Below are 16667 nucleotides of genomic sequence, written 5' to 3'. Positions count from 1 at the left end.
GTCCCGCAGAATCACTTCTGTCGTGAGCTGATGTCGCTTCTCTCTCGCCAATTGCATGATCTCAGTGACAAATTACTCACCTCCAGCGATGGAAGCCTCCATCGTAACTTTGAAGAGCTTGAGCACACTCTCAATGTAGTCAGGGAGGCTGCGGATTGCTGCCAATAGTCCGGCCTGGTCGTGGTTTGAACCGCCATGAGAACTTGTTGCGAGACAGTCTGCAAAGTCTGGATCGCATCCGATGAGGAGGCTCCGCCCTGGGTGAAAAGGAGGTAGATGAAGGCCGAGAACCGTGCGGCTTCAGACAGTCTGGCTGTCTGGTAAGCTCGTGCATCCATTTGCTCCCAGGAATCAACCACATATGCATCTCTGCCAACGCTCGCTGGCCGGAGTGAGGATCGTGGGGAACCATCCTGCGGGCGAAGTAGCACATGCATACTGCAAGATTCTGTCGTCAGCTATCCTCAACAGTGAGCCCGCACTCGATAAACTACTCCGTACATCAGGCGACAGTGAACGAAGGAGCGACTTGTGGTCGATTGATTTGTGTCGCGTCCAAGATGTGTTCGTGTTGGCCGTGGAGACAGCTCCGAATGCTTAGTCAAGCATATTCGAGAAGACAAAAGGGTCTGGACGCCAAGACTTCAATTTGATTCTTAACTTCCTCTCACTAATGCAACTATTAATTATCTTCACGACTACTACACCTGCAATTACACACTATACAGCCTAATAAGTAGCTTATTTTGAAGCTCTTATTGTATGCTCTCGATTAATCTACTTTCTATAAACATCCGACTATACCTCGAGGCGTAATCCCTACCGGCGTAGTTAGCCGAAGACGCTTTACGAGGCAAGACGAAAACTTAATAGAATTATGTCTTCTCGACCGTTAGACCGCACCGGACGTCGTTAACCTACTCCTTAACGATAATAGAGGCTCTCGTAGTACTATATATGTTCGGATTAAACGATTTAACCTTACCGGCACCGTCTTCCCTTAGCGTAGTAGTCGTCTACGGACTATCGAGCTACACTATAGGGACTTTATCCTTAATTGTCTTATAGAACGGTCGTAGTTGTAGTATAAGGAGATATAAGAGCTATGTTACGAGTAGTTCTCGCTCTAGATACATACGCGGACTATTGCTCGTTGCCTTATAGATAAGGACTTTATATATAAGCTTCTTGCACGTAGTGCTACTTAACGAGACGACATAGCAAGGGCTATATTCTAAGCGTAGATTTAAGAGCTACTAGCTATTTAACTAGTATACGTCGATAAGATATATACTAGTAATAAGCTAGCACTAAGGAGAAGAGGTTAGGCTCTAAAAGGCATACTAGCAAGAGATATTAAACACCTTTACTACTCGGAGCGATTTAGCGTTCTGCCGGCTTATACTATAAATAGATGTCTACCGGAGCCCTTAATTAAACAAGGTAGTATAAAGACTAAGGACTTCTTATTATAGCTATAGGCTATAGTGTTGCTACGGATAACTCTATTCCCTAGCCCTCGTTTAGTCCTTATTATAGATAACTATACTATATACGAGCGTATAAGGATATAGTAGATGTGCTATAAACATAGCGTAAGGCTGTTGTTCCTACCGCCTTATTTACTAGACTACAACCCTATTAAGAAGACATTTAAGCTATTAAAGCACTAGGTTCGGAGGCATGCTAACCTTATACCGGAGTATAGCATAGAGAACTAGAGTTAGCGATTTATAGACTTTATAGCTATAGCTTGTAAGCATTAGGACTATAGGATTAATTATATAGCGTTATTTAAAGCCTATTATATATTATAGTAGCCCTCGAGGGCTATATCTTAGCCCCTAACGAGCCGATTCCTATTATCGCGGGCTTAATCGAAAGCCCTTATCTTGCTCTTAAAGCCCTTTATACTTACTTATTTTTTATAAGCCTCCGTCGTCGCGATATTAGTACTTAAAGAGTCGTTAGTAGTTGTAAGAATTTGCTAAGTATATAAACTTTAAGGCTAAACCCCTAAAACTGTTACCTCCGCGGGGAAGCGGGAGTACCCGCTCTTAGCTAGATTCTATACCGCGCAGTTACGCATACATTTAATAGTCTTAAAACAACATTCGTCGCATAGTACGCGTTCTATACTATTATACAAAAAAACAACTAGCGAATTTAGTTATATTATTATAGTGCAACAATTAATATAAGTTAGTTATATCGAATTTTACGGAATTTAAGGTTCCTAGGGTTCTCGAATCCGACTCGAATTTCTTACCCCTCGATATATAAAAGCTAAGGATGTACATATCTTTACTAATTCGCCTCCGTTTCCCCCCGTTCTTTCTCTAACTACGTTTCTGCTACTAGATCTTAGTAATAGTATATCTCTGTTCTAGTTCCTAGGGGATGCGACTACGCTATCGTAGAGGAAAGTATTAGGTTTACTAATAAGGGAAATTTAACGCTAAAAATTAGGGTCCTCTAACTAGCGCCTTACTAGCGGCGGCGAACTTATCTCGACTTTGCTCCTATATAACGTATTAAAGCTATCGCATAATTATTATAGTAACTATATAGAGCTATAGTTCGCTGTCGTCGGTAAAGCGTAAAAAAAGAATAGTGTTAATCGCTAGTGTAGTTATAGAGTTATCGCGTATATAAGAATCTACCGACTAGTAAGTATAACTTTAGCTTATATAAGCTCGAATTCGAAAACTTTAAATAACTATACGCACCGCCGACGACGATAACATTATAACTAGACGGTTAATCGATATAAAAATTAAATAAGCGCCGAGCGAATAACTCTAGCTATAACATACTACAATATTAAGGTAATCGGAGTAGTAGTTGTTAAGCGCTAGCTTAGGAGGAAACACTCTAAACTTAGTAAAATTTTAACAACAACTCTACTACTAACGCTACTAAATTCGCCGTTTTCCGCAACCTCCACCGCTTTATATATTATAGCTCTGCCTCTAGCATTGCCTCTAACAAGTAAATATACTTTAAGATGTTTTCCTTACTCTATAGCTATCTCCGGATGCTAGTCTCCCTTACATTAATAGCTAACACCGAGTCCGGCTCTTCCTTAAGCATAGTAATATACTAGAAGTTAGTAGTAAGGTAACCGCTAATAGTCTTTAGCCGCTCGGCCATAACCGGTTGCCTCTTACTAAGCTATTAATAGTACTTCTTAACGTTAGCTAGATTATCTATAGCCTACTTTATAGTAGGGGCTAGTAGACTACTACGTTATAAAGTATCCGCGGTAGCTACCGGCAAGGCAGGCTATTAAGGCTACATTAACGGTATCTACATTAGCTAATATAGTAGTAGAGTAGGAAGCGGTTGTTGCTATATTAGCAGCTCTATAGCTACCTTCTTCTTGCCCCTATTAGCATCCTTATTCTACTAAATAACTTGCTCTATAATGTGCTTTAGCATATCGTGCTATGTTGCTATATTAGCCTTAATGCAATAGCTCTAGTCTTAAAGGTTCTTCGTAAGTAGTCTATAGTGCATACTACGCTATACGAAGTAGGCTATCTACGCCGTCGTCTTGCTAGAGCCGGTGCTATAGAATCGATCGCTACACTTATAGAGGTTAATAAGCTTGCGGAACTAGCCCTTAGTCTGTTTATATAACTCCTTACTCTTATCGTTAGCGCTCTTGCGGCCCTTTAGCACTAGCGTGTCTTAAGAGTCTAGTTCGATTAGTATAATGTTATCGGAGTCTATAGCGGCGGCGTTAGCGTTGCTAGACGGTAGAAGGTTGTACTATCGCTCTATAATATCTAGCTTAACTAAAGGGTAGCCCTTAAGGTATGCAATGTAGGGTGTTAGCTACTCTATATAACTAAGGACTATTATGCCTTTAGGCTACTCTACTATAAGGTTAACCTTGTTACTATACTTGCGTACTATTAGTACGCCCTTACGTCTAACGAGCCGCTTCTTTAGGCCTAGTTTATTAGAGTATGCTACTACCTTTGCTCTCGCCGAGTTTAGTAAGCCTTATAACTATATACGTTTACCGGTATATACTATATTAAGTAGACTAAGTTCCTTATTATTAAATACAACATAGTAGAATACTAGGATCTTGTATCGCTTAGGGCTAGTAGTCCGGCGGCGTTTAGTTGTAGAGCTAGACGTTTTTGCGGCGACTAGAGTTAAGGATTAGTAAGTCGGCTAAGACGACTCGTCCTAAGTCGGCTAACTAGCTACTTCCTCGAACGGCTCCTACTCTACGCTATAGTTATCGGACGGCACTAAAAACACGACGAGGTTAGTTAGCTATATTAATAGATAGTTCGTATAACTTGCTATTAATATTAGACGATAGTAGTAGTAGTTTTAGAGCCCTCTTCGATGTCGGCTTGCTAGCTAGTTTAGGCCCTTTATTAGCGGCGACCTCTGCAGCCCTTGCAACGGCTAGTTTAGTAGCTTTATTAGCTACTTAGGCCTTCCTCTTAATAGTATTTATAGTAGTACGAGACGTACCCTTAGGTGCCGTCTAAGGTACCTTTTTAGGTAGCATTTAGGCTACTATGCCGCCTGTTAGAGGCACTACTATATCGCTACTAATGTAATTAGGAGGAAGCGTAAAGGTTACCGACTTCCTTCTCGTTCGTTTAGCCGGCGTTGTTATTATTGCCTCTACGCCCTTAGTCGACAACGCCCTAGTACGTCTTCTTATAATTATATAGCTAGTGTTGTTATCGTTGCCGTCGCGCTATATAGCCTCCTTAGCAGGATCCCTATTACTTAGAGCAATAACCTAAGTCTCTATTAGTAGCTCCGGCTCTAGCTCTAGTATATCCGAGCTTAGTAGTAACTATATCTAAAACTACGAATACGCCTCGTTAGGGGGGCTCTAAGGAAGGTTAGATAGCTCGCTGTCGCCGGAGTCGTCGATAACGCGTGTTTAGGAGTCTTAGGAGTCTTAGTAGAAGAATGTCGGCTGGGTCTCCTTATATAGGAGGCTAGAAAGTTCGAGGAGCGATTGCGCGCCGAGTCTTAATAGTAACGACAATATTAATAGCTTAAAATAACGAGAATGCACAGGAGGTAATAATAGTAACTCGAAATTGTTACTGTTCATAGTGTTTTAGTGTTGTAAGAGGCATGTGCAATATTAGTCTACCCGGTGAGAGAGGAATTTGAGAATCAAATTCAAAGGCTTGGCGTCCAGACCCTTTTGTCACTTAGAATAGAACTACCGTTCGGTCTTCGACTTCTTCCCCTCTCTCAGAAAAGCATCTTCACTCATCACTTTGTCCCAGACACAACTACCGGTCAACATGGGTCCTGGCACAAATTCCATGGAGCTCGTATCTGTTACGGCACGTGGAGCCTGGTACGCAACTCACCGGGCGACGACGTGAATCCTCCACCAATGTCCGCGGCGCGAGCATGTCAAAAAATATCCGTCAGGCTGATTCGATCATCCAACGATGTAGTGAGATTTTAATCCTTGCTTGGGGCTCACCGGTCTGCCCTCCGTACGCTGCATTCACGAGTGAGCCTCGCAAATATCGAAGTCTAGACTCGCGCTACCCTGATCTCGCGAATTCCAATAAAGTATCTGCTTCTCACGGCAGCGACATCCTCAGTATGGTTCGTGGCACCACTTGTCGACTAGAACTAATGAAACATCGCTGCTTAGCTTTGGATGCTATTTCGGTGCTTTCATTGTGCTCATAGGTAGTAGACTTAGGCGCTCGCATCTTCTTCGTGCCTACAGTTTTCTCGTATTCCCATTTCTCGTCTCGTCAAAGACTGCTGCGCTGGTGGGACATCTCTCGACTACATTTCTCGCAGTCATTTCCGGACTCGCTCCTCTACCAATCCAAGAATGAAGCTCCACATATTCGCCCTCCTTGCCGTCTTTAGCGCCGTCGCTATCGCTGATGATGGCGGCTCGAACAACAACGATCGCAATTGCGAGGTCGTTGGAGGTATCCTGCACGATGATCAAGTTACTCATATATCTATGCTGATCACTTTCAACAGCATCTTGCCGCTTCTATGGATGCTGCAAAGACGGGGCCTGTAAGCCCGATCGCCGCGGCGACGACGGCATCTGTCAACGTATGTTCCTCTGCCTCTCGGAAGTCACGCGCTGTACAGTACTGACTCCTGATCACAGTCCGTTGTGAGTACGGTGGCCATGCCTGCGATGGGAATATCTTGGTATGCAAAAAGGAAATCAATGCGTATGGAAATGTGGTGGGGCAATGCATCGGTGAGAGATCTTCGCTGCGGATTCGTGAGATTCTCGCTGACCGGGATTATAGATCTGCCAAAACCGACTGCAGCTGCGCGCCCATAATGAGCTGCGTCGCGGAGAGCTCGGTCCATGAATATCGACCGCACATCGACTCGACCCGACGTTTGCTGAAGGTTCATCGGTGGGAAGGACGGGAGTGGGTAAGGTACAGACTGAGTTGATGTATTCAATGGTGCCTGTGTTGTGGATCATTAGACTGACCATTAGTGAAGTGCACGTGACTAGTGCCAAGGCATTCCTACATATAGATAGCTGAAGTGAGAATCTCACACTTGAGATTCTCTCTGCATAATAATATATACCTGCTAATTAGAGGTCTTCTTCTACTTAGCTTAAGTCTAATTATAACAGGTTATAAGCCCGGCGTAACTACTGCACACTTAAGGAAGAATTGTCTGTTCTAAGCGCAGCTACTAGAACCTTACTATACACTATTTAGACAGTTAACTAGCGAGCTAAGAAAGAGCTAGTTATAACAATAGCCGCAATGTAGGCTAATAAGTTTAAGACTGCGAAGGAGAATAAAGTCCTAAGAAAGGGAAGCAACTTCTTAGACTAGTTAAGGATGCTTAAAGCAGCCCTTATAGATAAGGAGGTGTTAGGCTATGTCTTTTATAATATTCCCTAGTGCCCTGCCTAACTAAAGCTAGGAATTAAAGTCAGATATCCCTCTCTACTAACTAAGGAGAGTACTACTTTATCCTCCTAGGCTCTAACTCCTTCCTAAAAAGAAGGAGGGGACACTCTAGTAACAGAACCTATTCTAACTAGTAGACTAAGACTAACTCCTCTCTAAGTCTAGCATAAGCATAACCTAATTGCATACGGGATTGTTAGCAAAAGGATTAACTAATCTCTAAGGCCTAACTTTAGGGATATAGAGAAGATAGCTAAGGAACTATATAATACTATTGTAGCTACCTATAGGCCTGTTGTAACTATAAACATTTATAACAGCCTAAGGATTCTTAGAATTAGTAACATTAAGATCTAAGGAACAAACACTTAGAAGTACTATAAGGACTTCTAGAAGTAGTATTACAAGTATATCTCTATAATAGAATAATACTCTAGGTCTAAGAACATTCTAGACGGCCGAACAGACTGCACCTTCACGCGGTGGCCGTCGTAAGTACCTTCCTTGGAAGGGAAACTAAGACAGTCTGGAAGAAACCTCCTCGAAAACCTCTCGAATCCGCCCGAAATCCTTCTCGAAATCCGCCTCGAAACAATCCTTCTCGAAATCCGCCTCGAAATCCTTCTCGAAATCCGCCTCGAAATACGAGCTACAACAGAACAACAGCACGATTCGAACGAATAGCCCTCTACGCTACGAACGAGAAGAAGAAAGAAGCAGTCCACTCTGCCCTATACGCGCACCTCCTCGAAATCCGAATCGAAATCGCATGTCATACATGCACTTCAAAGAGCTAGAACTCGGTGGAATCTACAACTCTGCGATCAACCTGCGTAGCTATATGCGCTAGAGGGCGGCATATAGTTCCACAAAGGCATATTGAGGACAAGAGAAGGCAGCGAGTTGGACAGCTGCTTTTTGCGCCTCTTGCGCTGCATCTCTTTCGAATTCGCAGCGTGTGTGCGAAGCGGAAGGATCCGCTGAAAATTCTGCAAAGCTTGGCGCGAAAATTCTGCAGCCCCGGCTGCAGACAACGACACTCGTTTGATTTCCTTTGTCTCGCATTTGTTTAAAGTCCTTTGGCATTGAGCATTGCCTTAGGCACGGGGTCTCCCCTAAGGTCAAAGAATACCGAAAAATCTGATTGTAACTAGATCTACTGCTCTGCCTTTATGGCAAAGCCGTCCTACATAGTCTTGGACTCCGAAAGGACGTAAATGGAACAAACAAACAAACAAACAAACAATAAGAACATTCTAGTCTTAAAGCTTACCTTTAGTAATAAGCAGATTAGGCTGTTCTTTATCTAGGGCCTCTACTATCTAGAATACCTAAGAAGCTAGAGATAATCCTATTATATTAAGAACACAACTCTTAAAGAGCTAATTACCTTATTAATTAAGGAACCTCCTCTACAGACATAGAGGACAGCAGGAGGATTTAGGGGTGCTACAGTAGATAATAATTAGTATACTAAGTATACCTATTATATCTACACAAATGCAGATTGCTTTAAGAAGTACCCTAATAAGGCCCTAAAGTCCTAGGTACATAGAGGAAAAGGAGGATCTAATAAGGATAAGAAGAAGTCCTAAGACAAGAGTAAGAGACATAATAAGAAGGGAAGAAAGGGTACTACAGCAATTAAGCCTATCTCCTCTTCTAATACAGGCTTAGGCTCTAATTTAGATAGCTTATTTGCAGGAGCAGCAATTGCTGCCGCTAGAATATAAAGGAGTAACACTATTGTCTAGGATTCTAGTATATTATACTACTTCTTTAACAACAAGTCCTAGTTCTTAGACCTTAAACCCCTAGAAACCCTAATTAGGTTCTCTTAAGCTATTAGACAAAGCATAGTTATATACTTAGGAAGTATAAGGATTATAATAAAGTATAAGGGGAATAAGTTAAACATTACCTTGCAAGATGTGTTATACTCTCCTAACTCTAATTACAACCTTATCTTAGCAGAGACTCTCTAGCTAAAGTGCAAGGTCCACCTAGACAGGCTATCTTTATGCATTCTAAGGAATAACAAGAAGATAGGTAAGGTTTAGTCTACTTATAATGTTCTAATCCTCTAGAATGCAACTATCTCTCTCCCTAAGGGGAGTACTAAAGTTGCTTCTACAATTAATAGGAATATGTCCTATCTAGCCTTTGCTATACCTAAGGCTAACATAACAAGATAGCACTAGAGACTAGGCTATATAGGGAACAAGATTCTTAGTGCAACAAAGGCTTAAGTCTAAGGACTTAAGCAGATTAACATATCTACACTTAAGTACTATAAGCTATGCAAGCTTGCAAGGTTACAGAGAGTAGTATTAAGAACTCTAAGACTAACACCTTAATCCTTATTAGATAAGGTCTATATTAACATTATAGGACTAATCTTTCTACTAGACATCTTTAGATACAAGTACATCCTTATAATTACTAATGCAAAGTTAAGAAGGAGATAGGCTATCTTCTACAAGCTTAAATTACAAGCTGCACAAATTATTAAGAAATAGACTACTAAGACATTTAACTAGTATAAAAAGATAGTTAAGATCTAGTTCTTAGATAGAGGAGGAGAGTTTAATAATAATAATCTAATTACATTTGTAGAGAATAAGGGACTAAGATAGGATTTCTTAGCTCCCTATACTCCTAAGCAGAATAGAATTGCAGAATTATCTAATAAGGTTATCCTTAACAAGGCAAGAGTAATAATAATTAACTCTAGCCTACCTCTCCCTCTCTAGAGTTTTGCAGTTGCATATACAATCTTCCTTACTAATAGGCTAGTATGCCTGTTAACTAACAAGATTCCTCTTTAGGAATTTAATTAAGATCTTAATACTAGAACTCTATATATTAATCTAACAAAGGTTAGGAGATTTAGATGCAGAGCATATCTACATAATTAGGGGAGACCTAATTTATAGAAGTTCTATCCTAGAGCAGAGAAATACTAGAATCTAGGATTCTAGGAGAACACTTTAACTAACTATATAGTTTAGAAGTTTAAACTATCTGCCCTAACTAGGTTTTAGCATAAGATTATAACCTCTCCTTATATAACACATAATAAGGATAAGGTATATAGCATAATACCTACTGCCCTAGACTTCTAGGGGGAGAGTTTCCTACAACTAATACAACCTATTACTATAGAACAGGAAGTCTATACTATCTACACTAAGGATTAAGATTAGGGCTAAGATGCCTAAGGGCAAGATGCCTAACCTCTTACTACTTCTTATCTTTAAGAAGTAGAGAACATATTTAATACTATACAGAGAGAGAGAAACTAAGCCTCCCTTTTAACATCTTAGGGGGAGCAAACATTAGGTTAGGATATACAGTCCTAGGATAACTAACACAAGCAGTCTAAGCCTAATTAGCTAGAGGCTACTAAGCATAAAGAAGCCTCCTAGCTAGCTTAGGGAAAGCATGTTTCTAAGGAAACAGGAAGTCCTAAGGGATTCTAAGGAAGTCCTAAGGGATTCTAGGAGCAGGCTAATGCCTTATTAACATAGCTACAATATTAAGCATTAGCAGAGGATTGCCCTAAAAGGGAAGACCTCTAAGATTATGCTATAACTCCCTTCCTAGACATTTATATTATAGGAAAGAGGAAAGTAGGAAGAAGCCCTAAGAGACCTAAGAAATTAGGTAATAAAGCAAGTCCTAAAAGCTTAGGCACATTTAGACTCTTAAGAAGTAGAAGATTAGTTATAAGAAAAGACTATAGCAAGATCTAGAAGATAGGACTTAAAGCAACAAATCCTAATCTATCTAATCCTAAGACAATTAAGGAAGTTCTTTCTAGATCTAACTATAAGGAATAGGAGAAAGCTATTATTAAGGAAGCTAAGTTACTTAAGTCTACAGGATGCCTTAAATAGAAACTTATTAGCACCCTCCCTAAGGGGAGAGTCCCTCTTATAGGGAAATAGGTCTTTAAGATTAAGGTGCTCCTAGATAGAACTGTAGAGAAGTATAAGGCTAGATAGACAGCTAGGGGATTTACACAAAGGAAGGGACTTAACTATATTAATACCTTTGCTCCTACCCTAAGAGCTGCAACAGGGAGAATACTTCTGTCCCTCTTAGTTAACTTTAGCTAGAAGAGGAGACAAGTTAATATTAAGACTGCATTCCTAAATCTAAACCTAGATAAGCAGATCTTTATTAAGCTACTAGAGGGAGCTTATCTCTTTAAGAAAGATGCCTACAAGTACATTATACATATTAAGAAAGGACTATATAGGCTTAAGCAGGCAGCTGCTCTCTAGCACTACGATGCTATAGACACTCTCTAAAAGCTTAGTCTAACAAGAACTATTAGTAATGCTTGCTTCTTTTAAGGGAAAGGCATCCTTGTTCTCCTTTATGTAGATAACTTCTAGATCTTTAGATAGTTAGACTATAAGATTAATAAGCTAATTAAGGGATTAGAGCAGAAGTACATAATTAAGGTTGTTAATACTAATATCTTTCTTAGACTTTACCTAAAGGAAGGGAAAGATAGCTCTATGTCTGTCTCTTAGGAACACTATTCTAGAAACAAACTTTAAGGACATAGTCTTAGCAATGCAAAGAGTGTTAAGTACCCCCTTAACACCCTCCTTAAACCCCTCTAGGATAAGGGAACAAAGGAGGACTATAATCTCTTTAATAAGATTATTAGGGAACTACAACATCTGTTAAACTATACTAGACCGGATATTAGTTTTGCTGTTAACTACTATATAAGGTTCCTTTAGAACCTAGGACCTTTACATGTTTAGGTAGCTAAACACATCTAGAGATATGTTGCAGGCACAATTAATAAGTGCCTTATGTACAGGAAAACTAAGGAGCAAATTTAGACTAAAGCATTCTTAGACTCTAACTTTGCTAGTAATCCTAGCACATCTAGGTCTACCTTAGGAATGCTCTTTAAAATTGCAGGAGGCCTAGTTATCTAAAGATCTTAACTGCAGAAAGAAGTAGTGCTATCTAGTACTAAGGCAGAGTACCTCTCTCTTACTAAGGCAATAAGAGAAGTAAATTAGGTAAGGAATCTTATTAATAAGCTCTAGCCCTTTACCTAGGCTAAAAGCATTTCTACTATCCTTATTAAAGTAGACAATTAATTAGCTATTAGCCTTGTAGAAAACTATGCTAACTCTAAAAGATTAAGACATGTCTCTCTTAGGAACTATTACTGTAGAGAGCAACATAATAAGGGGAGTATTAAGGTAGAGTTTGTAAGGACAGATATGCAGCTTGCAGACTATCTAACAAAACCAAAATCCCTAAACACTATCCTCTAATATATAAATCTATAAATCTAGCAAAAAGATACTTATGTGTCTATGCTAGGCAGCTAACATAGACACATAAGAGAAGCTAATACAGGAATTAAACCTATAACCTTCTAATTTGTAGTTAGAAATTATACTACTAGACTAACTAGCCCTTAATAAGAAGAGGGAAATTACTCTTAAATTTATGCCTTAGTACCTACATTCCTACCTAAGAAGGATTCCCTCCCTAGAATTACACTATTTTATTTGTTACAAAACTAAGAAGCACAACACTTAGAACACTTATTTTATTCTTATTTATATAAAGGAAAGGAGGCAACTACATACCTTTACAAAAGCATCTAAGAAACTATAAGAAAAACACCTAGCTAAAGGAAAACTTTTCTATAAAAACCTAAAAGCATTAGAGCATATCCTAGAACCTACAGCCTACCCCCCTAAAACTACTACTAAAAGACTAAGCTAATTCCCCTAGAATCTTAACTTAAAGCCTAGGAGAATATTAGTTTCTATTAGGGAAGAAGGGATTTTAAGGAGAATATATATAGGATGCTATGCTACTAACTACTGCTTTATCTCTACCTTATTAGAGCTTAACATTTAGCTAAGAGGAGTCTAGTTATAGCACAACACAAATCCCTAAGGATTAGGAGTTATTAGACTAGGGTAGTTTTCTACTAGGAAGGCCTACTCCCTTAGGTTATACAGCTCCTCTATTACTATATTAATAAGGTCTGTAGTAAGGAGATCCTTATTAAGCTTAGCTATAAAGTTATTAAAGCAAGCTACAAAAGAGAAGGGACCCTAAGCCCTAACATTTACTCTGTTATAGTATCTATTTATCTCTCCTCTAATAAGTTAATATATAGTCTAATATGCTATAGAACTATCTTTGTAGATCTATAGGAGATTTCTACTACTAATAGCTCTTGCTTTATTAATAACTTGCTAGAAGGTTTTCTTAGGGACAGAGAAAGCTGCTCTTCTTCTAGAAACTATAGCTAGTAATATAGATTATATTATTAATAGCTGTAAGGGATAGATAATAGATTAGCTAATAAATTGGCTAAATAGATAAGAGGTATAGATTGTAAAGTAGAGGAATAAAAAAGCTAGAAGAAGATGCTTTTTAACAAGCTAAAGCCGAGCATTAGCTACGTAGTAGGTAAATACCTGCTATATTTAGGTAACAGACAGCTCGTGATAATGCAGCTGCTAATAGGGGAGTGTTGTGGATTATTAGACTAACTATTAGTAAAGTGCACATAACTAGTGCTAAGGCATTCCTACACACAGATAGCTAAAGTAAGAATCTCACACTTAAGATTCTCTCTGCATAACAATATATACCTGCCAATTAGAGGTCTTCTTCTACTCAGCTTAAGTCCAATCACAACAGCCTAAGGCATGATGCTTAGTCAGGATTATCTCCATCCTCCTTTAACATGTACCTAGACCAATCGAACACGTTCCAGCCTCATACATCAACTCAGTGCGTTCGAAGATGCGCTTTGGTAGCCGCTTAAGAAAACCTCGATGCAAGGCCTCGATCATTAAGGTGTCCAGTTGACTAGCTGACATGAACATGTACAATATGTAACTATCCAGAGCGAGAGCGCAGGAGAATGGAAGCCTAGCATATGCGAGCAAAGATCTTGAATCATTGATAGGGAGAAATCAAGCTAGAGTCATCGGGGCGTGCCAAATCACTATTGATCAATCAAGCACTCCGGCGAACCACTCGAAGATGGCCTGGTTTTGATACCTCAAAGCACCACTCGCAACGTGTAAATGGGCCGCCTGATCAGGTCCAAAATACACCAACGTCGCCCTGAATCCAATCGCTTCCGCCACCTTTTCCGGCTGTCCTTTGAAGAACAAATCATCTTCAGCAAGGCCGATCAAAGCTGGCATCTGTATGTTACCCGCAACGCCGGTCAAATCCCAGGCTGGAATCCTGGAAAAGAACTCGACAACCGTCTTCGTCTGGAGCGAATAAGTACCATCGTCGGCCAGTGGACGAGTTGGGCAGGCCAGTCTCCTAGAATAGCTTTTCCAGGTCGTCTTCACGACCCTTCATCAAAGGCCGACACGCACTCTGGCATCGCAGATTCGAGTGCCGGCATGAATGCAAAAACGCCGTCGAGGCATATCACCGCTGCAAGACGAGGCTCAAACGCAGCGGCTCGTGCGGCCAGATAGCCGCCTAGACTCATCCCGATCAGCCCGATCTTGGAAGAGTCCACGAACGACAAGCTGCCGTTCTTGTTTGTCTCGATGTAGTCCATGATAGGACTCACCACCTTCTCCCAATCGTGGATAAAGCCTTTCTTCTGTTGGTGGAGTAGCCGTGGCATGCCTGGACCCTCATACAGGATTACATTGTATTCTCTTTCGAGCGCCGCGAATCCAAAGTCATGCAGAGTCTCCTCCATGTTACGGTCAAATCCACCGCCGATGATCAGGGTAGGCCTGGGGACCGACTTCGATGCCTCGGCCGCTCGGTAGATGATCAAAGGAATCTCGAAGCCATGACTGGTCGGCAGAGTCACATTGACTCCAGGAATGGGAAGCAGAGCGTTGGCTTTGTCGAAGCAGTTACGTTACTTCTGGAACATCTCGGCCATGCGTGGGTCGGCCGGATTGCCATGGAGAAAGAAGTCGGCGATGAAGAAGTCGTGGCTTGCGCGAAAGTAGATGTCTCGCAAAGTGATCGGTGAGTAAGTCTCGAGCTTCGACTCGTCAATAGTGGAAAGGACTCGTTCTGCCAGGTTGCTCCACTCATTGAATCAGTCATCGAAATTGCCAGGTCGAATGTTTGGCAGTATCGACAAGACTTCTGAGATATCAGCGCCATTGTAGCGAGCCGTGCCGATGGCTCGTATGGCTTCGTAGTGAAAGTTAGGATCCTCGTGAAGTTGCAACATGATATTCGAAGGAATGATGAGTGCGCTGGTCAGGGCAGTAAACAGTGCTGAGCAGAGAAGGAACTTCCACATTATGGATAGACCTTGCAGCAAAAAGACAATCTTCATCTATATATCCTCGGAGGTCTCACTGTAGCGGACGAGTGACAAGGCCAGCGGACGAACGCCATCCTCATGAAAGCAATCGAGCTGAACATGACGGCGGTTGTGCAGTGCCTTCCGGAAGAGGTCGGTATGACTGGCAGACGGAAGAGGTCGTGAACATGATTTGCTCGAATCGGCCCTCGATCGTCCGTATCGACCGGGAGAGCATACACGATTGCCGGAATCGTTGAGGTTGATCCGAAAAGTTCGTCCGTGTTCGACCGAAGCGGTAAGAGCGCTCGCAGAAGAGAGACTTTGGCTTTCTTCGAAGTCGACTTGGAAGAAGTTGAACCACCTTGTTCAGACCGCGCTGTCATCTCCAACTCGCCGTGATGTCGTCACTGGCCGTGTTCACACGTGCAAGTCGTCTTACTGGAGATGCTATCGGTTTAGTCGACATTGAAAGAGTGCACGATACTTGCCCGGAAACTGATGCAAAAAGCTCTCTCGTGGGAGACCTGGTTCACGGACGTCGACCTCTTCGAACAGGCACAGTGGAGGAAGACATCAGATCGTACTTGCGACCGGACACTGACTCTATCGATGAGTCGTAATAAAATTCGTGCTGCGTCGTCGACGTGAGCGAACAGTCGACAATGCGATCGCCGAGGTGTGGGCGGAGGCTTGGCGGAGCTCCACCCTTATGCCCACTTAGATCCGACGTCACCTTGTCTGACGGACGGTATCACTTCGACTTCTCATTCAATCTGAACTTGCCAAGAACCAGTCAATGTCCGGGCATGGCTCCATGACCTCGGTAGTGAATGTTGAGAAAATTCGACTAGCAGCATCTGCTGGAGGTCGTTGCAGGTTCTTCCCCCCTGCAGGAGCGCCTCTACAGCCTGCGTGGCCACGACTTGAGTTTGGCAACCTCTCTTTGCCATACCTCCAGGCCAACATGGATCTGGAAAATTGTTGCATTCTGCCCAGACGAGGTAGTTCCATGAAGCAGGAGTCCAGACTCAGCACCGGTTCTCGTATTCACGAGGAGGCTCGTGCAGCCCCTGCAGAGCATGTTCTCACGCCGGAGCCAACGGCAATTCTTCGGTCTGGCCGACGTATGCCTTGAACCAGTGTTGGGCATTTTGGAGTAATAGTAAGGTAAAGTACTAAGAATAATAGTAAATAGTAATTACTATTTACTCTCGTTATTACTATTACTACAAACGTAGCGGATATTATTACTCTTACTATTATTCTTACTCTAGAGGGTAATAGTAATAATAATAGTAATAATAATAATAAGTAAGTAGTAATAGGGACTAATAGGCTCTATATCTATCTAGGAGTATATAATATATATATATATATATTTCTAAAGCCGTTTAGAATAGTAAGTATATTATATTAGAGCTAGAACGTAT

The 16667-nt window shown here is 41.4% G+C and overlaps 2 protein-coding genes across 2 annotated transcripts; one reads left to right on the top strand and one right to left on the bottom strand.

Moving 5' to 3' along the window:
* Positions 1-5300: 5300 nt before the first annotated feature.
* On the top strand, positions 5301-6362 carry MYCGRDRAFT_91164 (uncharacterized protein; the record flags this gene model as incomplete). The annotated part of the gene is made up of 5 exons (XM_003855256.1): positions 5301-5356; positions 5821-5957; positions 6013-6090; positions 6149-6192; positions 6297-6362. 5 exons carry the CDS (start codon positions 5301-5303, stop codon positions 6360-6362), a joined length of 381 nt encoding a protein of 126 aa, XP_003855304.1.
* A 7586-nt stretch (positions 6363-13948) lies between these two features.
* Positions 13949-15231, bottom strand: MYCGRDRAFT_91163 (uncharacterized protein; the record flags this gene model as incomplete). The annotated part of the gene is made up of 4 exons (XM_003855116.1): positions 13949-14273; positions 14330-14767; positions 14840-15012; positions 15070-15231. 4 exons carry the CDS (start codon positions 15229-15231, stop codon positions 13949-13951), a joined length of 1098 nt encoding a protein of 365 aa, XP_003855164.1.
* Positions 15232-16667: the final 1436 nt, after the last annotated feature.

Source organism: Zymoseptoria tritici, chromosome 2 (assembly GCF_000219625.1).
Source record: "Zymoseptoria tritici IPO323 chromosome 2, whole genome shotgun sequence".
NCBI classification, from domain to species: domain Eukaryota; kingdom Fungi; phylum Ascomycota; class Dothideomycetes; order Mycosphaerellales; family Mycosphaerellaceae; genus Zymoseptoria; species Zymoseptoria tritici.
This window is presented reverse-complemented; position numbering and strand designations above follow the sequence as displayed.